The 24,423-nt window shown below is 68.3% G+C and overlaps 1 protein-coding gene across 2 annotated transcripts; it reads left to right on the top strand.

Annotated features, from left to right (window-relative positions):
• The first annotated feature begins 6,251 nt into the window (after positions 1–6,251).
• On the top strand, positions 6,252–21,136 carry PDXK (pyridoxal kinase). 2 transcript variants are annotated; one of them, XM_037524875.2, is made up of 11 exons: positions 6,252–6,344; positions 10,015–10,069; positions 13,136–13,240; positions 13,542–13,625; positions 14,003–14,049; positions 14,518–14,603; positions 15,416–15,461; positions 16,745–16,856; positions 17,470–17,606; positions 18,618–18,684; positions 18,875–21,136. In XM_037524875.2, exons 1-11 carry the CDS (start codon positions 6,258–6,260, stop codon positions 18,985–18,987), a joined length of 939 nt encoding a protein of 312 aa, XP_037380772.1. In that variant the 5' UTR covers positions 6,252–6,257; the 3' UTR covers positions 18,988–21,136. The 2 variants fall into 2 exon arrangements, with proteins under 2 accessions (XP_037380772.1, XP_037380771.1); XM_037524874.2 differs by lacking the exon at positions 6,252–6,344 and adding an exon at positions 9,498–9,674.
• The last annotated feature ends 3,287 nt before the right edge of the window (positions 21,137–24,423 follow it).

Here is a 24,423-nt window from a genome sequence, read left to right as displayed (position 1 = left end):
CAGCATCCCTGCCGTCGGGTGGGGTCCGAGGGCTCGTGCCCAAGCTCCCGACGGCCCTCAGCAGTGCTCACCCGCGCGGGTGTCTCGGCCTCGGTGCTCTGCACGGTTTGCGGGTGCGGGCTTCCTGCTGGCCACCTTCCTGGCCCAGTCGGGCTTTGTGGAGCTCGTAGGACTCTGCTCCCGTGTTTGTGCATTTGGGTGGGTCCCAGAGCTGCTACCGTGGGTGCTCTGCCTGTCACCGGCAGGGCGGAGCCTGGGCCCGGGGACCGGTGCCGCCCCGGTGGGCCTGCTTGAGACAGCATCTCTGGGAGCCTGAGCTCCCTCCAGGCGCCAAAGCAGGAGCCTGGAAGTGCCTGTGGGGGTGTTTGTTCGCAGCTGTCACATCTGAAACGCCGAAACTTGCCTCTGGAGAGTTGTGTAAAGTTCTAGCTTCAGTTCACTGAAGACCTGCGGATGGAAAGCGCCCGGATGCCAGCTGGACAAGCGGGCAGCGGCTCAGTGGGGCTGGCCGGGCCCTGTCTGTGCAGGGAGCGGGCACAGAGGAGGGCAGACTCGCGACTCCAGCCACAGCAGCCCTGTGACCAGCAACACTGCGCCCCTAGGGGAGTTCAGGGTGGGGGGCGCCTCCCTGGTCACCCTCTGCTCGGGGACCTCGGGCCTCCTAGAAGGGAAACTGTCCCTCCCGCTTCCCTCCGTCCTCCTGCCACAGAAACCCGTTCTCTCTCCCAAGCCAACCCCCTTGGCCACTCCCCAGCCGTGCTTCCTGCCTCACCCTGGATCACGTCTTGGGGGGCTCACCTGCTGACTCCAGTGTCAGCCGGCGGTGACTGCAGGCGCTGGGGAGGAACGGGCTGGGCCCTGCCTACCCAGCAGGGAGGTTTTGTCAGCACGGGGCCGTGGCGAGAGGCCCTGGGCAGGGACGGTAGCTGCAGGGCAAGGCTTCGCCCCGCGCGTGCAGGCTGAGGACCGATGTTGCGTTCAGAGCCATGGCGCACAGCGTGAAGGGTGAGGTTTACAAGCCCAAGTACTGATTTCACTTCTTAAAATTATTTTTCTAACAATTTTCGTGTCAGTTTTAAAGGCGGGCCCAGTGCCAGGTGCATCTCGCTGCAGCGCCTTGCGGGTATTGGCTCACTGTGGCGCCGGGAGCCACACCCGAGGGCCTGCATCCAGGGGACGGTGCGCGGGATCCCCTGCACCCCCTGACTGGCTCCACTTTGGGGCATGTCAGGAGGTCCAGACATTGGCAGCAGAGGAAGAGACGCTTCCTGCGCTCGCAGTGCCGGCCGGCCCGATTCCCCAATCCCCCACCCCTGGGCGACAGCTGCTTCTCCGTGGGACTGGAAGAGGGACTTGCCTGCTGCTCTCTCTGGGCAGGCCCCTGCGGGGTCGGGTGCTCAGCAAAAGCCCAGGTGCCGAGTCTGTTAGTCTCACTAAGGAAACAGAAATGTCACCAGGCCTGGGGGGCTCTTTGCTGGCTCCCACCGGTTAATCCCATTGTAGTTGTTGGCAAGCTAGTCAGCTGTTTAGTTAGCTGGCTAGTTAAACTAGCTCATGAGCTAAACGGGCTGGGCGGCTAGCCGCCTCGTCAGCGAGCTAGTCAACTGGTCGGCACTCTCTCATCAGAGAAGCCTCCAGAGCCGTAGCCCGGCTGCCTGCGCTCGTGCTCCATGGACTCCTCGCAGGGAGATGACCGTCCAGCCTCAGGTCCGAGCCGCCCCCTGGCTGCGCTCTGAGTCAGCCAGTGAACAAGTCCGCCGGCCAGCTGGTCAGTTGTTCAGTGAGTCAGCCAGGGAGGCGCCGGCGCACGTGGAACATGCTGGCTCCAGGTCTAAAACACGATTTAGCGTTCTTAGGTCACGAAACCATCACAATATACGTGAGCTAAGTCTAGTTACCCTCTCTCATCACACAGCTACAGCTTTTTTCCTGAGATGACAACTTCTAAGACCTGCTCTCAGCGGCGTTCAAACGCCCAGTCTGCCAGCGCGGTCGCCGTGCGGGACGGACACCCCCATGACTTCGTTGTTTCATAATTGCTGGCTTGTCCTTTCGAGCTGCCCTCCCGTGGAAGCTCCCCCCCGCCACTTCCCCCGCCTCTGGTGGCCCCCAGCGCGGCCTGCATCCCTGAGCTCAGTTCCCTGTGTTTCTGGCTCCCACGCGTCCGGAGGCCTCGGCGCCTGTCTCACTGCCGCGTGTCTCGGGTTCTGTTACCAGCAGAAGCAGCACCCAGGACCCCAGACCTGCCTGCTCTAAGTGGGCGCTGCCACCTGCCGCAGAAAGACGAGCACACCCCCGTGCGGAAGACCTTCCGTGGAGAAGAGCTTTAATGAGTGTGTGGTGAAGAGGAGAGAGAAGAGAGGTAATATGGTTTCCCAAGGAAACACCCAGAGTTGCCCCTCCCCTTGTGGGTAACGTCCAGCCACAAGCTGACCCCAGAGTGCCAGACGTGCTGTCCATGCGGGCATCCAGCTGACAGGCCGTGTGTGTGTGCCAGGCCTGCTCTAAAGCAGTGCTGACCAGGGCTGGGGCGGGCAGGGCCACTCCTGGGCAGGTTCTGTGCGCAGCGTAGGCTCACGTGCACCCTGGGGGCCCAGCGCGCTGTTTTCTTTAAAACTTGCTTTGAACTGAAATTCCTGCCCCGACGGTGCCCGAGTGAGTGCCAGACACTGGCGCCTGCAGGTGGAGCGGGGTCAGGATGGGCAGCGGGCTGCAAAGCAGTCCTGGGGCTGAACAGGACGAACCAGGAGCATCGGCCGTGACGTGGTTGCTCGTGACTACTGGTCTTTGTGTAATGACAGTATAAAAGGTCACTCGAGGTGAGAAGGCAGAGCATCTCGGGGGTGTGCCTGCCGTCCCCGTGGGGCCATGGCCAATGGCCTGACGAACACGCCTGGAGATTCAGCCCCTGTGTCTGCCTGTGGCCTTTGGTACTGCCAGGCGGCAGGACCCGGCCTGTTCCAGCCACACTGACTGACACAGCGGCTGTGTCTGTCCTCACAGGCTGGAGTCAAAATCCAGGTGTCCCTGCTTCCTTCTGAGGGCTGTTGGGGGTGCGACAGGGGTCACCCAGGCTGCTGCCCTTGGTGACCACATCGCTGACAAGACCCCACTCTGGGGTCGGTGCCGGGGCTCGGACTTGGACATCATGAATTTCACCCCGTTCAGCCTTGTGCTGAGCTCCCCACTCAAGCCAAGGCCTAATACCCGACTTGTCGTAGCCGCTCCCAGCAGTGGAATTTTCACCTTCAGCCTGGAACTTCCTCCGCTTTGGCAAGGTCGAGCCCTGGGCCCTGCCGGCAGGTAGCGCGCTTCCCCCGCCTGCCCTCTGAGCGGGCGTCCCCGGGCTGAGGAGGGGCGCGTGTGTAACAGGCAGCTCCTGTGCCAGAGTCACCTCTCCCAGCAGAGGGCGAGTCCTCCGAGGGCAGGGCCGGGCCCTCTTTCCCAGGACAGGTCACGGCACCCCAGGGAGTGGTGGACACAAGTCCGGGCTGGTCTGGGCCCAGCCCGGTGCCCCGGTGAAGGGTCAGCTGCTGGGCTCTCGTGGCTGGCAGGTGACTGTCCAGACTCCGACGACCACAAAGCCTAAGGGCCGCTCATCTTTTTTTTATTTAAGATTTATCTATTTACTTATGCACGCACTGGGTACAGTCAGAAGCGCGGGAGGGTGAGAGGATTCGCCAGAGCCAGAGCAGGGAACAGAACAGGCAGACTGACGAAGTACACTGCTGAGGGGAGCAGCGGGGGCAGGAGAGGTCTGCGCGCCATGTGGGACCCTCACCCTGCGGACGGGGATCAAACCAGCGCTGCAGAGGCTGCGGGCAGTTTCGCAGCCCAGCGCTCAACCGCTGCGCCACCGGGGCAGGCCCTGCTCATCTCCTTAAAGAAAAATGACTGAACATCCCCTAGGCCTGGCCCTGGGGCTGGAAACCACTGCCCAAACCTTCCCTGGGCGCTCTGTCTCCCAGGCAGGGCGCGGCCACCCCCAGGGTTTATGCGCAGATCTGCTGACAGTGCAGTTCCGTACTCGCCTGCCCAAATCAATGCCGTTTTGGAGAAATTCCTGGCCACCTGGCCTCGAGGCACCAAACTCATGGCCACTTTCCGAAGTCAGCGTGCTGGCTGGCACAGAGAGGCCCGCCAGCCAGCAGCGCAGGGCATCTTTCTGTCCTCTTTCCTTGGTGAAGGACTGTCTGGAAGCCCCTTGGGGGGCCCCCACTTGCCTCTCCAGCCACCTTCTCCCGAGGACCGACTGCGCCATTTCCTACGCAGCCATGGGCCACCCCGCAGAGCCCCTGCCAGGGACACCGCCTGGTCCCAGGAAAGCTGTCGGCCCGGGGCGGGCGTAGACGCAGGAGCGCACGCAGAGTGAGGCAGCCCACCCTCGTCTGGCCGGCCGAGGATGGCTTTCCAGGTGTTCTGGTAGTTTCTGGGAGGTCACCCAGGGAAGGGTTTGTTCCTGGACCGTTCGCGCCTGACAGCGCTCACAGCCCCTCCAGAGCAGCTCCTCGGCGCGGCGCGGCGCTCCCAGGCGGTGGGCCCAGCTGCATCGCTGAGCGGCCTGCACGCCCCGCCTGTGGGGCAGAGGCTCCGCTGGGCTGTCGCCCCCCCAGAGGGAAGAAGACCTTTGCTGAAGAGCCAAATTGCAGAATGGGCTAAACCCAGCCCAGCCCGGCTGGAGGGAGCAGCACACCCAGCTGGACCCCTCTTTCCAACACTAAGTCACCCCAGAGAGCGCCAGCATTGAAGTAAAACATGAGCTGCGCGCAAGCCCCACGGAGATCTGTCCCCAAACTTGTGGACACTGGGGACCCCCTCCTGCCGGCATCCTGCGGCCGGGTGAGGGGCACACCGTCCCCCTTTCCACGGCTGACCAGCCCCAAAGTTCCCGCTCTGCCCTTCCAGACCCGCTGGCTGACCATCCCCAGCCGGCCTCACGCCCGACCTTCACCTTTCGGGAAACTGACATTGGGAGGAAGCTCGGGCTTTCAAAGGCCCAAGGGAAGGTGGCTGGTCAGGGGGAGAGGCTGCCCTGGCTCCTCCCGCGGGCTTTGTGGGCCCCACCCCCACCGCAGGCCAAAGCCGGCAGGACCCTGGGGAAGCCCAATCCCCTCGCGCCTGCGGCGGAGCATGGGCAAGTCCTTCTAACGCGCGGGTGAGGACCCACAGTCAGGCACCCCGTTTTGTATCGGGGCTGCTCTTCAGCAAATTCACCAAGATGCATTCCCAGGGTGCTGCTGGCTGGGCCCCCCGCACAGGAGGGAGGCTCCAGAGCCCAGGGCTGGCCCGGACCAAAGAGCAGCCGGACCCCTCCGAAGAGCCCAGGGAGCCGCCCCAGGAGGAAGGGGGGCCCGACCCCCATGCACACGGGGGGCACCCACACGCGTCACTGACCCCCGCCCGCCCTCCAGGGCCCGTGAGGGGGTGCGGGGACGTGCCTGGCGCAGTCAGGCCGGCGGTTACCGCGGGCGACCGCTCAGGTCCCAGCACCCCCAGGTCCTGCACCCCCTTCTCGCCAGGCTAGAGGCGACCATGGGAGCCACACACGAGTCCGCACCCCTCCTCCGCGGGAGCGGGGCCTGCGGCCCGAGCTGGGCTGGGCGGGGGGGGGGGGGGCGGGGGGGCGGCCGGTCGCCTCTGCGGGGCTGGGCGGCGCCGGTCGGGCTCCCCCGCCAGGCCGCTCCCGCCGGGCGGGGCGCCGTCACGCGGGCCGGGCGGGAGGCGGCCGCGGGCCAGGTCGGCGGCCCCGTGTCGTGGGGAGGTCCGGCCTGGCCTCGGGGCTCCGGGCCCGCGCGGTGGCGGGGGGCGGGGGGCGGCCCGGGTTCCGGCCCAGCGGCCCGCTGGGGGGGCGGACAGCCCGGTCGTCCCCAGGGGAGCCCGCGCGGCCGGCGGCGAGAGCGCGTGGGGCCCCCGGGGAGCCCAGAGAGGTTCCGCTTCCCCGGGGAGCGGGGCCTGCCGCCCCCCCGCGCCCCCGCGCCGTCCCCCGCCCCCCCCCGCGCCCTGCTAACCCCGCCCCCCCGCGCTCCCTGCTAACCCCGCCCCCCGCGCCGTCCCCCGCCCCCCCCGCTCCCTGCTAACCCCGCCCCCCGCGCCGTCCCCCGCCCCCCGCGCCCCCGCCGCGCGCCCGCCGCCCCGCCCCCGCCCCGCCCCCGGCCCGGCGCGCGGAGCGGGAGGAGCGGGAGGAGCGGCCGGCGCGGAGGGCAGAGCGGCCGGCGCGGCGCGGAGCCGGGCGGCGGGCGGCGGGCGGCGGGGCCGGCATGGAGGCGCCGTGCCGGGTGCTGTCCATCCAGAGCCACGTCGTCCGCGGCTACGTGGGCAACCGCGCGGCCGCCTTCCCGCTGCAGGTGCGCGACCTTGGGCGGCCCGCGCGGGGGCCGGGGCCGGGGCCGGGGCCGCGCGGGGGCCGGGGCCGGGGGGGGCGGGGGGGCGGGGCGGCCTCCCCAGCGCGGGGCCCGCAGGAGCAGGCGGGGCGGTGACCCCACAAGCCGCCGCGGACGGGGGCGGCCGCCCCTGGGCCTCCGGCCTGTCCCGCGGGCGCCCCGAGCCCCCCCCGCGGCGCGCGCGGCCGGGCAAGGTCCAGTCCCAAGGCCGCGCCGGCCCGCGGGGGCACCTGCTGGGGCGCAGCTTCGGCCGGGCGCTCCCGGGCGGCCGGCAGGGGGCGGCCTCCGGAGCGGGGCGTCGGGGCTGAGGCCTGGCCCGCCGCGGGGTCAGGAGATGCGGGGAGGCTGGGCCGGCTTGTGGCGGGGCTGCCTCGGGCGACCTGGAGCCCCTTGCGCTGAAGGCCCAGCGCGGGGGCTCGACGAGGGCTCTGGGGGGTTCGGCTCCCTGCACCCCAGTGTCAGGAGCGGCCCAGCCCACTCTGGCCAGCAAGCCTCGGAGCTGCCCCGGCGAGGGGTGCCAGCCCTGGGCCGCCCCGGCCCTGCGCCCCCTACCTGGCGCCACCCCTCCCGCCCTGCCGCCCGGCCCTCCTGCAGTCGGGCGCCCGGGCCGCCACCCTTCCCTGCGCACAGCCGAGGTTCCTCCGGGTCTCCCCGGGTCTCCCCGGTGCCCGCACCCTGACCTGCGGGCTCGCTGTTGAGCGGGAAAGCCAGCCGCCCCGGGCTCAGGCTGTCACCTGCTCCTGTCTCGGTGACGCTCTGACCTAACCCACCGCAGCTCTTCCCTCCTGCAGGAGGAGGGGGCCGGAGGGTAGAGGTGCCAACTGTGGGGTGGGCGTGCTGCTTCCGGGGGTGGGGGGCAGCGTGCGGGCCTCGGAGGCACGGGTGGCTGGGCCAGGTGGGCCAGCGCTGCTGAGCTGTGCTCTCCCCTCTCTGCAGAGAGAGCAGGCGGGAAGGCAGGCCTGGGCTGCCCAGGCGAGCCCGGGGCCTCGCAGAGGCCGGGCCTGGCCTCATCCAATCCAGGGGTGGTGGCCCTCAGGCCGTGCTCCCCAGCGCTGGGCGCCCGCAGGGCTGTGGTGGTGAGCTCGGACCTGGCAGAGCCAGCGGCCAGTGTTGTCTCTGGCTGCTGGAACTGGGGGTCTAGGCGTCTTCGGCAGCCGTCACCCCTTCCCACGGGCTGTGGACACAGGGGCATCCCTGGTTGTTGGGGCCCTGCGCCCTCATTTCCTAAAGACCCTATCATTTTAGGTCGGGCCGTCCCCCCGTGACCTCCCTTAGCCTCAGTCACCTCTGTAAAGACCCTTCTCCGAAAGTAGTCAAGGGCCTCCCCGGGGGCGCGGCGAGTGGAGCGCCGAGCTGTGGAGCTGTCCGCAGCCTCTGCAGCGCGGGTTCGATTCCCGGCCGGCCAGGGAGACACCCACAGGGCGCAGCAGACCTCTCCTGTCTCCCCGCTGCTCCCTCAGCAGTGGATTTCAGTAGATCCGCCCGTGCTGCTCCCCGCTCTGTCTCTGGGGAGTCCTCTCACCCCCCTCACCTCTGGCCTGCACCCCGGCTCTTGTATGCATAAATAATTTTTTTGAAAGAAAGAGGGGCTCCTGCACAGGAGCCCTGTGGGAGATGCCAGGGGCTGTCCCCCGCCCTTTAGAAGTGCGGATAATGTCGTTGGCATTTCCACAGTGACACAGCAGCGGTTTGTTTTTTTTTGTTTTTTAAAGATTTATTTATTTTTACACACAGCAGCAATTTGCAAAGAGACGGTAGCCTCCTACCTGCCTGGTCCCCAGGGTCCTGGAGGGGGCGCTCCTGGAGGTGTTCGGGTGTCCACAGGCACTCGGGGCACCCGCAGCCCTCGCCAGCCCAGCCGTGCACCCGTCGTGGGTCGTGGAGCCACGTGTCCGTCCTCCCCGTGGGTGGGGCCCGCGGCTGCCCTCGACTGTGCCCGCTTTCCGTGGAGGGGCTGAGGTTCCCGTTCTTGCCTGTCGCGCTTTCTGACCCTTTCCCGCCACCCATGCGTGCCTGCGGTCTGTGGGGCTGCGGTCTGTGGGCCTGCGTGCTGTGTGCGTGCGTGTGCGCGCGCGCGGACCTGCATGCGGGCACAGGGCGGCCGCGTGGCCATGCTCCACGCAGGGACTGGCCGTGTCGCCCTGCGCCCGGCGAGGGGAGGCAGGGCTCGGAGCGGACGGCGTCTGTGGGGGTCCGGGCTCTGGCCCGGCACCCTCTGGGGCGGCCCAAACGGAGCTTTTGACAGCAGCCGCTGGCTCCCGCCATCCGGGGGAGCGGCGGCGCGGAGGAGCAGGGCCCCCAGGAGAAGGGGCGAGGTGCAGGACGTGGGCGAGGGCGCTGCAGCGCACTCTGGGTCCCGGTTCCGGCGGCGCGGAGTTGGGGCGCAAGGGCTGTGCCCCGGGACACAGGCAGGAGGCGGGCAGGAGCCCGAGGTCCTCTCCGGGCCGTGGAGCCGAGGCCCGCCCTGCGGGTTGGGCCGCGCTGCCGGGCTGGAGCACTGGAGTGCGGGGCTTGCACTGCAGCCTGAACTGGCAGCGGGGCCCCCGCCCCCAGGGCGCCCTCCGGAGCCGCAGTCGCCTCCTCTGGCCCCGAGTCCAGCGGCTCCGGAGTCAGGGCTGGCAAGACCCGGCTGCAGCTTGGCGTCCGTCCGCCCGGGAGGCTGAGGGCCCGCTCCGGTGGTGGGGGACCTCGCCCCCTTGCACCGCCTGTGCCTGCTGGTCTGGGGCCTCCGGCCGGCATCCAGCTGTCTGGGGTCCAGGCCCGTGGTCCTGGGGCTCTGTCCTGCCCTCGCAGACTCTGCCCCCGGGCCCTTGTCCTGTGCTCCCTGGGCCAGCCAGGCGGCTGCACAGTGGGTGCCCTGCAGTCCGGAGGGCCATGGGGGCGACCGGGAAGCAGGTGGAAGAGGGCGGCCGGGAGGACCAGAGTGGGCTGAGGAGCACCCCCAGGGCGCGGGGACCCACCACGAATGTACCTCAGCCTTGGGGTGCCTGTGTGTCCAGGTGGCCTGTCGCCTGAGGGGCTCGAACGAGCCTGGTCCCACGGGCAGTGGGAGAGGACCGGGGAGGCCAGGGCCCGCTCCGAGAGGCATGCCGCAGCCGCCCAGCCTCCCCCGCTCTGCCGCCAGCCGGGGCTGTCCCCCGGCCGCCTGGCTTCAGCTCAGTGAAGCCTCCAGCTCTCCTTCTGCGTTGCTCGCTGTAAATGAACTCCAGAAAGGTGGTGCTGGGCGCCTCGCCCACAGAGCGCCGGCTGCTGCACCCCACCTCGCGAGACCCCACGACCCCGGGTCATGCCCAGGCAAGGGTGCCCGGCCCCCGCAGGGCGGTGTGAGGGTGCCTGGCCCCGCTGCAAGGTCCCAGTGAGCTGGCTCCTCGCAAGGCCGTGCAGCGTACCTGAGCGTGAGCGTGAGGGTCTGCCCGACAGGCCAGCGCAGGGCAGACCCTTGGCCTTCCTGCCCCAGGAATGGTCTCCCCACGCAGCCGACCTCGGGGTCCACCACCTTCCTTAAGCCTCCTCCTCTCCAGTGGGGCCCTCCAGGCTGCTCCTGGGGCTCTGGCACCCCCGGCTGCGTCCTGCACCTGCTATGGGTCGGGCCAGCCTCCCTGCACTGTCACACTGGCCCTTCTCTGTCCTGCAGGTGCTGGGCTTCGAGATCGACGCTGTGAACTCCGTCCAGTTTTCCAACCACACAGGTAAGGCCTCCGCCTCAAGGCCAGGGCGTGCAGAAGCTGCCAGCTTCTGGGAGGGGCGCCTGGGGGTGCTGCTTTGGAGCATGGAAGCCCTGGGGTGAGCCGGCGGGGCAGGGCTGTTTCCTTCTCCAGAAGCAAGCGCGGCCCTGGCACCGGATCTGCTGGGCAGCGCCTGGCCGGGGCACACCGTCACCCCGCCTCACCCCCCGTCACATCTTCTCACCGCCATCATCGGGTGATGCTGGGGGCACTGAGGAGAGACCCGTGGGTGCGTCCTGGTTTCCTTTCTGAAAAGCCCAGAGCCAGAAGCTTGTTGGTGTGGGGATCCGAGCCAGCCCTGGCCCAGTCACCATTCAGGGCACGCGCTGCCACTGCCGCCCAAAGCCCTTGAGCTCTGGGCAAGGCCCCCCACCCCGCACCCCGCGGCCTCGGGCGCCTGCTCTGGGACCCCACGTGGGGTGGCAGGAGAACCAAGTGCCCAGTTCCTGGGAACACCCTGTGCTCCTTCTGAAGTTCCCCAGAGGAGCCTGGGGGCCCAGAACGTCCCAGAAGCAGCCGAGAGGCCCCCTTGGGGTACCCAGAGGCTCCCACCTCAGCCTTGGCCCGGCCCAAGGTTCCAGAAAAGACTCTTCTGAGTTCTCTGGGGCGTGGTTCTTGCTGAAATGCAGGAGGGGTCACGGGAGCGGCCTGGGGGGAGTCCTGAGCTCCCGCTGAGGTGTCCTGGGCCAGGAGCACGCCCTGGAGCACGCTCCTCCCCTCTGCTTTGTTTGGCTTTGAAGTAAAGGAGCCAAACGGCTTGGACATTCCTGAGGGAACCGCATCTGGAGAAACAAACACAAAAACAAACACACAAAGCCCGCGTCTGGCTGAGTGTGGCCCTGCGCCCTGAGCCGAGGCTGGCCCCGGCACTGCTGCCTCTGCCTGGGTCCAGCCGGGGCCTCGGAGGTGATGCTCCCAGAGCCCGCCTCAGTGGGCGCTGGGCGGCCGTCCTGAGGAGCCCCGGACAGAAGGGGGTCCCTGGTGGGTCACGCTTGGGCAGGGGTGCATGGGGGTTCCCTTGCAGTGGGACCGCTCCTGTGGTTCCTGGGAGGCCCCCACAGCCCCAGCCTCCCCCGGAGGCCTTGGGCGCCCGCCTGGCTGGGGCGCCCTTGTCTGTGGGTGACTCTGAGTGGACGCACCCCCACTTTCTGTCTCGGGATCTGCCCCGGGGCACTTCATCCGCGTGCCAGCCCAGCCGCGGCTGTGCGACGGCGTCCGTCCGCACGGTCTGGCGTTTCCCGGCCGCCTGAAGCACCGCGTACCCAGCCAGGTCTGTGGCCCAGGGCGGCCCAGGGCGGCCCAGCCCTGCGTGGACCCCGCGCCAGCCACGCCAGCTCCTCTGTGGCCCTGGCTCCTCTGTGGGGGCCGCTGGGTGCCCGAGCACCCACGTCCATGGTGGCGGTGCCCCTTTGGCCCCGCCGTGACGAATGAGGGCCCCGGTCCTGCACCCCGCGCCCCCACCCCCAGTGGTGCGGCCGGGCCCCTGGGTTCCAGAGGAGGCCCCGAGCCTGGCCTCCTGGGCCACCAGCTCTTCTGAGGCCAGGGTCCGAAATCGAGGCGCGGCGACTGGGTGCGCGGTAGCAAGACTGTGGCCAGAGATGCCCGCGGGGACGGGCGGCCACGACCTCAGGTGGTCTCCACACGCGGCAGGGTGCCCCTCGTCCCCGGCCCTTAGGCGGGAAGACCTTCGCTTTGGCCGCACAGGTCCAGGGGCCAGGCTGGCACGTGCTCGTGGCTGGCAGCCCCATTTCGCAGCATCACGGTGCGCGTCCGCAGGACTCGCTGCGCCTGCCAGGACCGCGGCGTGTGGGCCCCCACCCCAGGCGTCAGGCTCCACAGGGTGGGGCACGGATTGGGACTCTGCGTCTCAGAGGATCCCAGTGCTGGCGCCATGGTCTGGGGGCTCCCCGTGGACAGAAAGGGCACGGAGGGCGGGCTTTGCGGTGGGGGCTCCTGGAGCCCAAGAGGGAGGGACTTTCTCAGCGTGGGGCTCACTGTGATGTCCCTGGGGCAGACCCCCACTGTGCTGGGGGTTGAAGTTCACCATAACAAAGGACATAGATTGGGGGAGTACATAGAGAGAAGTCAGGTCACCAGGGCATGGGGGGGTCATGTGGCAGAAGTCAGGACACCGGGCACAGCCTTCAGAACCTCTCTAGGTGGGTCTCACAGGACGCGCTGAGCCCCCAGCCAGGTGCTGTGAGGGTCCCTGTGGGCGGGTGTCCCCCAAGATTGTCCCCGGGCTGGTGGCGCAGGCCCCCACGACTGGCACACGCCCGAGCTCCAGAGCCCGCCTGGGGTTCTGATGTGTTTACACAGTTCACGTTGGGGTTTCCTGGTGACATAAGGGGCGCCGGGATCAAGTTTTCCTGGTGAGATGCGGGGTGTCCTGTGCAGCCCCACTCCATACCGTGTGGGCAGGGCCCTGGCGGCGGGAGGTGCCCAGGAGGCAGGCAGCAGGTGGGCAGGCGGCCCTCATGTCTGCATGTCCCGCGAGGCAACCTCGTCTTGGGTACCTGCGGGGCTGAGCTTGGGGCCTGTTTGTCATTCCTGCCCACTCAGGACTGGACCCAGACTCCCACTGGCCGCTGCCTCCTCTCGCGGGAGGGCCATCAGGGACTGGACTCTCTGTCCAGGTGCCAGTGCCTGGAGAGGCAGCTAGTGCGACGTGACGTGGGAGTACCCTAAGAGCCCCCGCTGTGAGGCCCGACGTGTCCATCCCCTGTCTGCCTGCGGCCCAGAGAGCTGACCCCCGAGCATATTGGCTTAGCTCCTGAGGGACTGGCCAGGGAGGGTGTTGGCACAGCCCAGGATCTTGTCAGAACCCTGTGTTCTTGGGCTGCTGGAGCTGACGGCGTGGGGAGCCCCGCCAGGCTCCCCATCCAGTGATTGCGCCGCATCAGCGCCAGGGAGGGCCCATTGGCAGGGCAGGTGGGCGACCGGGCAGTAAGGGCCATCGGGTGGGGCCGTCGGGGCAGGGCTGTGTGCATGCGCGCGCCCGGTGCGGCCCTGAGCGCCCGCTCCCCCCAGGCTACGCCCACTGGAAGGGCCAGGTGCTGAGCTCCAGCGAGCTGCACGAGCTGTACGAAGGCCTGAAGCTGAACAGCGTGAACAAGTATGACTACGTGCTCACGGGTGAGGCGCGGGCCCGGGGCGGGCGGGGAGGGTGGAGGCACTGCGGGCGCGGGCTCGTCCCCCCACCCCGCCCCCGGGCCTCCCTTTGGCCACGCCAGTGGCAGGACCCGGGCTCCTGTGTCCTCTCAGACCTGCACTGCCCTGGCCCTGCCGGCCCCCCCTTTGGGAAGGGGCTGGGGTGGGAACACCCGGGGGCTGCGGCCTGCGGTGTGCCGTGCGCTACAAGCCCCCGGGGGAAAAGGAAGCGCTGTCTGTCGGTTGCGTTGGGGTAGATGTGACCCTCTGCCCTCACCCCCCTCAGGCTACACGAGGGACAAGTCCTTCCTGGCCATGGTGGTGGACATCGTGCGGGAGCTGAAGCAGCAGAACCCCAGGCTGGTGTACGGTAGGCGCCGCCCGAGATGGGCCTCCGGTCCGCCGCGGGGTGTGAGGGCAGGGGCAAGGGCCTGCAGCTCGGCGGCCTCCCCCCACCCGGCAGCACCGCGCCAGCCTTGTCGCCAGGGAGAAGTGCGGCTTCACCCAGGGGTGAGGGGGGCCCTTGCCGGGGTGCAGGTCCCCAGAGTGCACAGGGTCCCCATGCAGCTGGGCCAGATGACCACGAAAGCCACAGAAACTGCCCCAGACACGCAGTCGGCCTGGACCAGAGGGCGGGGGCTGCGGAGCCAGGCCCGCGGGAGCAGCCGCGTGCCCGCTGGGGCCGGACGGGGGCTTGGGCCCGGGGCCCCCGGCTGCGCGGCTGACGCGTGTCTTCGTGCCCCGCAGTGTGCGACCCCGTGATGGGGGACAAGTGGAACGGGGAGGGCTCCATGGTGAGTGACCTCGGGCGTGAGCGGCGCGGTGGGGTGGGGGCCGCGGCCGGGGGCTCTCGCTGTCTCGGGAGAAGCAGGCCTGGCCGGCCACGGGGCTTCCCGTGAAGGGCCACAGCAGGCATGTCAGGGCGTGGGGGCCCCGCAAACCTGTCATAGCGAGAAAAGCAGCCGCGGAGCCTGCGAGGAAACGAACGCAGCCGCCGCCTCGCCGTGTGTGACGCGGAGCTGGACTCCTGTCCTCTGCGTGTCCTTCCTTTTCGGCTTCTGTTCTTTAATTTCTTGCCCAAAATACTAGAAAAGTAAAAGCGGCTCTCAGCCCCCGAGCTCCCACAGGGCCTGCCCGGGGCGGGGGCGGCGGGGGCAGGCCTGGCCCTCCGCAGGGTCCTGGGACGCTCCCGTCCAGCTGAGGTGCCAGGCCCGACCCTTGCCCTCGCGGGCTCGGGGCTCCAGCTGCGCTTCCTCCCGCAGTACGTCCCCGAGGACCTCCTGCCGGTGTACCGGGAGAAGGTGGTGCCGGTGGCCGACATCATCACCCCCAACCAGTTCGAGGCTGAGTGAGTGGCCGAGCTGGCGGAGGCCCGGGCCCCACCCCTGCAGCCCTGGGACGGCTGCCGGAGCAGCAGGACGTTGCACGGGCGGGGTGGGCGGCAGCCGTGGGCATTAGTGCCCCCCAATCCCTGTCAGCGTCGTGCCGGCCCCCAGCCGTATCCCTGAGCAGCAAGATCCTGGGGGACGAGGAGCTTTGTGAGCCCAGCGTGCACGTGGCTGACACGGACACGCCAGCTACTGCATTGGGGTGCCCAGGCCTGGAGCTCCAAAACTGACTGCCAAGTCTCCGCATGAGGTTAACGGGAGTGTGTGTGCCCCCCTCCCCCCGTGCCCCGTCCAGCATCAAGTGTCAGAGGGCTGCACAGCCCCTCCTGACGTGAAGGGACGGAGCAGGACCCGAGGGGCTCCGGTGCCAGGGGTGGGCAGCTCCTAGATCATCAGCCACTGCCCCTTGAGGTAGGGGTGGGGGCACCTGACCCAACCTGGCCACCCCGGGGACCCTGTGCCTTGGGGGCTCGTGAGAGTGGCATGCCAGCCACGGCGGCTCTGCCTCCCGTGGGCGACGGTCGCCCTTGGAGGTGGTGGGCCGGGGGCACTCGTCCTTTACGCTCGTGTGAGCACCAGCCCCAACTTGGGGCTCCACGGCCTGTGGGTGTGGGGGCCGCTTCTTGACCCGTTGCCAGACGGGTCATGGTGACGGTCTGCCCCGTGGCCAGCAAGCGCTGAGTTGGTCCCCCGAATGCACAGGTGACTGGTGCCCGCACTCCGGGCTGTCGCAGGGGCCCAGCACCCGGCCTCATGTGCTGCTGTCTTCCAGGTTACTGAGTGGCCGGAAGATCCACAGCCAGGAGGAAGCCTTGGAGGTAAGTGGCCCTTGTGAGGTGCCCCTGAGGCTTGGCACGGGACAGCACCCACCTGCCCTCCGGGGCCAGCACCCCACCTCTGCTCAGCCAGCTGCAAGCTGGGGGTGGTGGAACCTTCTGTCCAGCCACCTGGCGGGCCACCAGGGAGGGTTGGGGGAGGGGGTGCTGGCATGTGTGTGCAGGTGAGTGTGAGTAACCAGAGTCACGGCGAGGTGCCGGCTTGCCCCTTGCTGGGGGGTGGGAGGGTGCAGTCCAAGGCAGATTTCTTCAAAGCTCTTTGAGACTTTCCCTGCAGAGTCTGGCACCCACTGGGCTTCTGTAGGGTTTTAGCCTTGGACAGTGTCAGCCCCTGGGCTGCTGCTCTGGCTGGAGCCAGAATCTGCCAGGGCTGGGGGCAGCCTGCCCGGGCACCGGCCCTGCAGCTAAGGGCCACTGCCGGTCTCAGACCGCAGGCTGGGCCTCCATGGAGCACCTGAGCTCACGTCATCCCTGGAGCACTGCAGGGAGCGGGACCCTGGTTGTGGTTACACCTGGGCCCCTGGGGCTGCAGAGCCCTTTCCCCAGCAAGCAGAGGGGCGCGTGCGGGTGTCTATGCCACCGCACCCCGCTCTGAGCTGGCAGGGCAGCTGGGCCTCAGCGTGTCTCCCGGCCGTGGCCGGGGACCTCGTGCTTGGCATCCCTGCCGCCCTGAGAAGTGCCCAGGAGCTTCTTCGCCACACAGGGCACCGTGGCGCTGGGAGGTGGCCCCCGTGTGTGTGTGCAGAGGCGTGAGTGTGCATGTGTGCGGCGGGGCACGTCCTCTGCTTCCGTGCTCAGCCAGCCGGTCCTTGGGAGAGGCCACTGAGGGGCCTGTCCGGACGCAGAGCCAGCCAAGCCTGCCCCTTGGCCAGGTATGTGGCCCAAAGTCTATGGTGCTGGCCCGGGAGGGCTTCGCACGCTCTGGGCCCACGCGTGCCCTTGGAGGCAGGCGTCTCAGCCCCAGGGTCTCACTGGCTGAGAGCAAGAGGCGCTTGTGGCATGAGTGGGCGTGGCCTGCAGGAAGCCGGTGGTGCCAGGCAGTCTGGGGTTTGGCCACCCTGGAGCGCAGGCGCGGAGGACGCCCCAGGCCCTCTGGCCGCAGGCACCGGGAGGGGCGTCCTTCCAGCTCCAGGTCCGGGCTCCGGGAAGCCCACCCTCGCCCCTGGGGAAGCAGTGACCCAGCGGCGCAGGGCGCGAGTGTGGTGCTGGCGTGGAGCTGGCCATAGCAGGCAGCCGAGGTGGTGGCTGATGCCCCGTGCCCGCAGGTGATGGACGTGCTGCATGCCATGGGCCCCGACACGGTGGTCATCACCAGCTCGGAACTGCCCTCCCCACGGGGCAGCGACTACCTGATTGCGCTGGGCAGCCAGAGGACCCGTGAGTCCCGCGCCAGGCCCTGCTGCCTGGACCGCGCTGGGGCCTCCCGGGAGGCTGGGGTTCCCGGGAGGCTGGGGTTCCTAGGAGAGCCATGCCCTGGAGCTCCAGGAGGGCACTGACGGGCGGGGCTGGCCCGCAGGGTGGGAATGGTGGGTTTCCCCAGCTCCCTGCAGGCGCAGGGCTCCCCGGCAGTGGCCCAGCTTTGCCTCGTGGGCGGGAGCCACGCAGGTGCTTCCTCTGCATGACCTAGAAGTGATCCGAGGCGGCACCCCCCCCACTGCCCCGGGCTCGTGTGCCAGCGCCCCAACAAGGCAGCCCCCCAGTCACACACACTCACACATTCCCCCCACAAACACCCTCCCCACAACTCAGAAACGTGCCCACGCGCACTCCCGTGCCCCAGGCCACCTCGCCCATCTCGCACGAGCTCGGCCCCTGGTGGGCGAGCTTCCTGGCTGCCCTCCCTGAGTGACCTCTGGGGCTCCAGTCTGTCCCTTTCCCCCTTGGGGTAGGAATTCCAGGGGACGGGGCAGGCCCTGAGCCTGTGTGTGCTGGCAGCTGGCCCCCTGCCGGCCCTGGGTCCCGGGTCAGCACCACCACCCTGCTTCCCCAGGGACCCCCGAGGGCTCCGTGGTGACCGAGCGCATCCGCATGGACATGCTCAAGGTGGACGCCGTCTTCGTGGGCACCGGGGACCTCTTCGCTGCCATGCTCCTGGCGTGGACGCACAAGCACCCCAACAATCTCAAGGTCAGCAGTGCCCCCCGCCCCTGCGCTCTGTGGAGCTGGTCACACTGATCCAAATGGGGGTGGCTGATGGTGCAGCCAGTTCCCGGTGCCCAACTGTCCAGTGTGGCTGCGCAGCCTGACGCTCAGGCCATCCCTGCTCCCCCGCCCCCCGTCACAGTACATTTGCGTGGAGAGAAAGCATTTTGCACAGGTGCTGCTGGTGGATCCATTGCTAGACTGATCTGGGCAGTTGGGGTGAGGCGTGGGGGCCTACGGCATGTCCCCTGTTCAGCGTGGAGCCCAGCACCCAAGCAGCAGCGGCTGGTGCCCCAGAGCCGGACTCACGTGTGCACCAAGCCGCCTGCCCCAGCCCTTCACAAGAGCTGCCTGCACGGCAGTGGGGCGGGGTGGAGGCCTGTGTCCTCCACAGTGTGGGGTGCTGATTGTGAGAGGAGGAACCACACCCCATGCCACAAGGTTCACTGGAGGATGAGCAGGGGGTCATGCTCTGGGCGTGGGGTCCCCTAAAGCTGTCCATGCTGGCGCCTAGAGGGACCCTTCCCCTGGGCACCCAGCCCCCCAGTGTGGCTGGAGAGCACAGGGTGTGGCTACAGGGCTGTACCCCGGCCCCTGCTCTCTCTTAGGAGGCTGGGGAGTGCACGTGTCACCTTCTGGAGCACCTCGCCCTCCTGCCTGGCTGGGCTGAGGGCGAACAGCTGTCGAGGCCACTGGGCCTGCGGCTGCCCACAGGCGGAGCCAGGACAGGGCAGCCCTGGGTCATGGAGCCAGGGTGTGTGCCGCTAGCTTCCCCTGCGCCCCAGCAGTCTCCTCCCCCCCGAGACCCCAGCAGCTACGAGCCCACCTCCAGGCAGGAGCACCTGCCCCTTAGCACCCTGTAACCACATCCGAAACGGGGCACCCCCCATCGGCTCTGCCAACGTCTGCAGGGCTGTCCCACGTGGGGCTGGGGAAGCTGAGGTGGGCACAGGGGAGTGGGAGGTAGGGTGGGGCCCAGCGCGTCCTCTCCCGCAGGTGGCCTGTGAGAAGACCCTGTCGGCCATGCACCACGTCCTGCAGCGGACCATCCGGTGCGCAAAAGGTACCCCGCGGGCCCCGCCTGCAGCCCTCCGCGTGGGGCTGGCGCCTGCCAACCCCAGCCTTACCCTGCGGGAAAGGGGCGGAGGGCTGTGGACTCCTGAGCCGGGACTGTGGGCCCCAGCTCCTCGGGGCCGGGGAGGCAGGCAGCGCCTCCAGACTCCCGGCCCTCACCGTGGCCCCTTGTCCTGCAGCCCAGGCGGGGGCGGGGCAGAGGCCCAGCCCGGCGCAGCTGGAGCTGAGGATGGTCCAGAGCAAGGAGGACATCGAGAGGCCCGAGATTGTCGTCCAGGCCACCGTGCTCTGAGGCCGGCGCCCGCCCCGCACGGACCCCCGCACAGCGCCTCGCCGCCCCCGTGTTCGTCCCCGTGAAACGTGACGTCTGCCCAGAGCCGCGGCCGACCGTGATCTTCCCTCCCTCGCCGAGCGTCCGGCGCCAACCGTTCTTAGTTGTGGAAATGTGCGGTCCTGCTTTTCAAAGAGTAACAAAGCAGCCTCAGAAACACGTGACCTGGAGACCCCCTGCCTCCCCCGGCCCGGGCACCTGCAAGCCAGCTGGGCTGCGGGGGCCAGAGGCGTGGGGCTCCTTGGCGGGCACAGGGTGCCAGTGTGTCTGAGCCTCCGTGGTTCCTCTGCCCCTGGAGCTGTACCCAGTCCCCCGTCTGCCCCGCCTGTCCTGGTCCGAGCGGTGTCTGTCCTGCGCTCCGTGTGTCTGTCCTACGCCCGGAGGGTCCCGATGTCAGGGGTCAGCAGGTGGACAGGGTGGTGATGGCAGCATCTCAGACACGGGCCTGCAGCACCTCGCAGCTCCTTGTAACGCACCATGTCGGGCCCTGCTGAGCCAGGGACGGAGACACAGTGGCTACGAGCGTGGCAGGGGCGGGGCCAGTGGGGGCCTGGGGAGATGGCCACCTGGGGTTCTTCAGGCGGCGCCGTGGGAAGTGCTGCCAGCCAGCCCTACCTCAGGCCCCTCGCTTGTCAGGCCATGTTTGTGTGGGTGGGTACTGAGGCAGGGCGGGCCCCTGCCCCACTGCTGGCACATTCAGCCCACTGGCCCACCACCCCCCAAGTCCATTCTGTGCCAACCAGGGGCCAGGAGGCAAGAGCCTGCTGGGGGCAGCTGCAGCTCCCTGCCCTCCCCAAGTGGGGCATGCTGGGGTGGCGTGGCAGGGCCCGGCAGGCTCTGACATGGGTCCGTCTACCCTGCAGGGTGGCCTCCCTGGGGCCGCCAAGGCCACAATGTGGGCCCCGGGACATGGCTGCAGGTGGCACTGCCGTCCACCCTGAAGATTGGCCCACCTTGACCTCTGCGCCGCCCCTAGCTCCTGAGCGCGGATGGTGCCAGTGTGGGGAGCCCAGCGGGAGAGGGTACCGGCAGCACGAGCAGGGGGAGCCCCTGGGCCGCACCCCGTCCCGTGCAAGCCCTGGAGCTGCGCCCTGTCTCCATGCTCTTCAGCGTCTTCCAGCAGCACTGGGGCCTGTCGGTGCGGCCCCCACAGGAGGCACTGCCCTGCCTCCAGCTCCACTGGGCTCCGAGTAGAGGTGCACTCTCGATGACCAGGCGCGGGGCCAGGGCATCTGTGTTTACCGAGGGGCCCTGACCCAGGAGGAGAAGCTGGGGCGAGCGAGCCCTGGGCCCCGCCAGGACGGAGCTGCTTGCCCTGTGGTGAGCGGCAGCCGATGGAGGCCAGGAAGGCCCGAACGTGCCTCGTCTGTGATGGAGGAGCCCAGAGGCCTGGCCGGCAGGAGATGAGCTGGGCCACTGCCCAGGCCTGTGCCCCCGCTGCACTCGGGCCCAGCCAGCAAGGGCGGTGGCTCTTCCTGCGAGAGCGCCTTCCTCCTGCAGAGCTGCTGAGAGCCCCGGCTGCCAGCTGTCGTCCTCCGGGCGGGGGGGCGTCGGGGTCCTGGGGCCCTCGTGGGGTGCAGAGGCGCAGCTGCTTTCCCGTCAGTGCAGTGTCTGTCATGCCCCGGGGCCTGGGCTGTCTGTCTAGAACTTTCCAGAGTTCATGGTCACTGCAGTGATTTTGGTACATCGGGTCCAATTTTGAATTAATCTTTGTTTTCCGTCCCGTGGCTCGTTAGCGTGCACGGCGTTGACGTGAGGTGAGCGCGTCGCGGCCGGGGCCCCTGCTTACTGTCAGCGTGCAGAGTTTTAATACTTTCTTAATTCACTTTTTCAAGCCTTCTGTAGCTCTTGAAGGTGGATCCCAAAGCGTGATCCTTTTTAAAATCAGTTTTAAATGACCGCCTCGTCCTGCAAGGTAGTCGTGCTCGTCTGTCCTCTCTGCAATACATGTCGGTGGTGGAGAACGACCTTTGTCTCCGAGCGTCAGTCCTGGGGGGAGGGCCGCTGCGCTGCCACGCCGTGCCCCTCGCGGAAAGCCCCCCGCAGCTTCACCGATGAGGAAAGGATCTGGAGCTGCTGGCCCCGGAGGGACGCTGCAAGCAGCGCGGAGTGGAGTGGGCCCTCGCAGGGGTGGGGCGGGCGGGCCACAGTGCCTCGCGCCCCCTGGTTCACTCTTCAGGGGGCTGCACAGCAGGCAGTGGGCTCTGGCCCCGGGGGCCCTCCCGGGCATCACTCCTCTTGCCTGTGTGCCTTGCGCACCTGCCCATGCCGGGACGGCCAGGAGCCCCTTCTCTGCTGCCCACCCCGGCTCTGGGCCCCCTTCCCGCCCGTCTCCCTCTGCGGCCAGGTCTCATGCCCCTGCCTGGGCCCAGGGGAGGGGGTGGCGTGGGAGTGACGGCAGCAGGGAGTGATTGTGGGGTACAGGCCTCAGCTCTGCCACGGGGGCTACACATGCTGAACCCCTGTTTGCACCCCACACCCTTCAGGCTGCAGGGGGCCCCTTGGTATCCCTGCACTCTTTCTGGAGAGCACCTGCCCCTCATGTCCTTGTGCGGCACGTGGAAATGAGTGCTGGGGGCGCTCGGGGTCCGTCCCGGTAGAAGAGACCTCAGTCTGCAGGGGGACTCTTTAGTGGGGGGGTCTTACTCTGTCAGGTGAGGGGAACCAGGTTTTATGGCCTGTGCTGGCTCATGGGGAGCCTCCCCCTAGTGCCAAACCTGACCCCCCAGCCAAACCTGACCCCACAGGAAACAAGTTCTAATTTGAGACTTCTGGGGGTGGGGGGGTGCAGCCCGAACAGGCCTGTGGGCTCCGGGGCACGGGTAGTGGTATCCGCGCCTCGGCCCAGCCTGCCCTGCTCGGGTGTGCTCTGATAGCCCTCCTTGCAGGGCCAGTGGCTGCCGAGCTGGCTCTGTGGGCTACAAGTGACCCCCAGAGTGACCGGGACATGCGGCTGCCTTTCCCTCGAGTGATCTGCAGGTGCCACCTAATGCCGCGCCAGCCAGCCAGCTGGGTGCTGGAGATGGGGCAGTCCCCTAAACATCTCCCCTGAAGGGAAGGGCCCGCCTCGTCCCACGCACTGAGGCTAGGCTGCCCATCACACCGGCTCTGTTCTCAGCCCTGGGTGGGGGCCCCTGACCCTCCACCTTCCTGGAGAGATTGGGGGGCAGCTGCCTTTCTGTCCTCCCCGCTGATGGAGTTTTGTAGAGTTTGGGGTTCCTCTGGGAAAGGTGTCCCCAAAGTTCCCGTTTCAGCGGCCCCGGCGAGTGCCCCGGGCGAGTTTCTCCAGAGACAGAGAAGTGGTTCTGTGCCCCGGGCAGGTTTATTCGGGAAGGGACGGGGGAGCAAAGGGCACTTGCGCCAGCCGCCAGCGGGCAGGAAGGGCTGCCCGAGAGAGACGGCTCTGCTGAGAGGCTGCATGGCCGCGGGCGGCCTCCGCTGAGGGGGTCCGTGAGGAGACGCCCGGGCAGGTGCAGGCCACGGGCGGGCAGGAGGCCGCTGCCCTGCAGGGGGAGAGTGGGTGACAGGAAGCACCTGCGCGGGCACGGGCGGGCGGAGGGAGCGCTGCCCCGTTGCGGGGGCCGGTTGGGGTTTGGCATCTTCAGGGAGGGCGCATCTTCGCGGGCGGATGGTCTGTGCCCCTGACCCTCCCTGTAGCGGTGGGTGGTTTCTGGGTGTGGCGCCTCCTGATCTGGGCGTCGGCGCCTCAGGGTCTTGGTTCCCATAACCGGGTTAAGGGATTACGCTCCCCCCGCCCCGGCCTCCTGTGAGTCAGGCTCCTGACCTCGCGTCTCCCTTGCGGTTTTTCCATCATCCTCCATCACTGCCAGAGTCTGAGGGCCACCCGGGGCCCAGCGGCTGCGGGGCTCCTTGAGGCCTGGCGGGGGGCAGCCCCGACGCTCTGGGATTGCTCCCGTGCTTGTAAGCGAGCCCTCGGCTCAGCGCTCGGTCTTCTCGGGGCCAGAAGGCGAGGAGGGGCTGAGGCGGGCTGGCGTCTGCCTGGGGCCCACAGCCGTCCCGGCCTGTAGCTCACAAGCAAGCCTCCCCCGCCCCACCCCTCAGCAGGAGGCCTGATGGCGATGCCCACATGTGGGACAGTCCTGGGGGCCGCAGTGAAGACTGGTGGGCAGGGCGGGTCCCTCAGTGTCCCGGGAGCCTCTGCCTTGCCAGCTTCCGGGCGCCTCAGAGCCCCGCCTCCCTCGCTCCCTGACCCGCCTCCGGCAGGGGCCCGCGGTGGCATCTGAAGAGAGCCCGCCACACAGGCCCCTCGTAAAACCCACCACTGCCCTGGGGCTCAGCGGCCCGAAGCGCCGAGATAAGCTCAACCAGAGATGAGCCGACAGCAGGAAACAGTCCAGCGGACCTCCCGGCGGCGTAAATCCAGCACAGACCCTCGGGCAGGAGATCCCGTCCGCCCTCCGCCCCCGCCCTTGTGAGCACAAAAAACAATCCTGGCAGTAGCCTAACCCCAGGAAGACCCATGCTCCCATTTTGGGGTGCGACTCGGCCTGCAGAGTCTCGTCACCTCACGGACTTCCAACAAAGCCCGTGTTTGTCTGATACTCTTGGCCTCCTCTCCTTCCTAACATCGACACCCCATAATCCAGGGCCCTTCAGCCCATGTGCAGAGCAGGAGCCCGGGGTGGGAGGTATCGGGGCTGCCTTGTAACAGGTAACGGGGCAGCCCGCAGCCCTGTGTCCCCACCCCTGTGGCAGCCCAGCAGAACGCTTGAGGCAGGACCCTTGCCGCCATGTGGGTCCCTGGAGAACCTGGATATTTCCCTGGGCCACAGGCCAGAGACCAACTCACCTTTACAAGAAATGAGCCGACACCCCAGGGAGCCCACGCTGGGGAGCCTGACAACACCTCCTGCCCCACCTCCCCACAAACTTTCTCACCCAAGCCCTTTACAGTCAGACCCGAGCCCCACGAGACGGGTCTTTTTGTGTGTGTGCATAGGAGAGCTGGGGTGCGGGCCAGAGTTGCAGGGGGGTCGGGGAGGATTCACCAGAGACAGAGTGGGGAGCAGAACTGGTGGATCCACTGAAAGCCACTGCTGAGGGGAGCAGTGGGGAGACGGGAGAGGTGTCTCCCCTGGCCAGGATCACACTCAGAGCACAGCGGTGACAGCCTGAGACTGAACCCAGCACCCCCAATGAGACGAGGTCTCTCTGGCCTTGGCCTCTTGGCTGCCGGCCGGAGGAACATGCTCACCAGCCGCGCCTCCCCACCCACCCCCATTCTGGCATCCAGGGAGACGAGTGGCAAGCCTTGGAAACTTGGGTGTCACTGGCCAGGTCCAGGGCAGGTCGCTGCTGACCCTGTCTTCCCGTCCTGCAGGGGCTGCTGCCCTTGTCCACCCGCCCGCCTGGAGGGCCCCACGGGGAGCTCGGCAG

Source organism: Talpa occidentalis, unplaced genomic scaffold, assembly GCF_014898055.3.
Source record: "Talpa occidentalis isolate TD23 unplaced genomic scaffold, MPIMG_talOcc4v2.1 talOcc4.4, whole genome shotgun sequence".
Classification (NCBI taxonomy): Eukaryota; Metazoa; Chordata; class Mammalia; order Eulipotyphla; family Talpidae; genus Talpa; species Talpa occidentalis.
The sequence above is the reverse complement of the archived record's forward strand: the minus strand, read 5'-3'. Positions and strand labels throughout refer to the sequence as shown.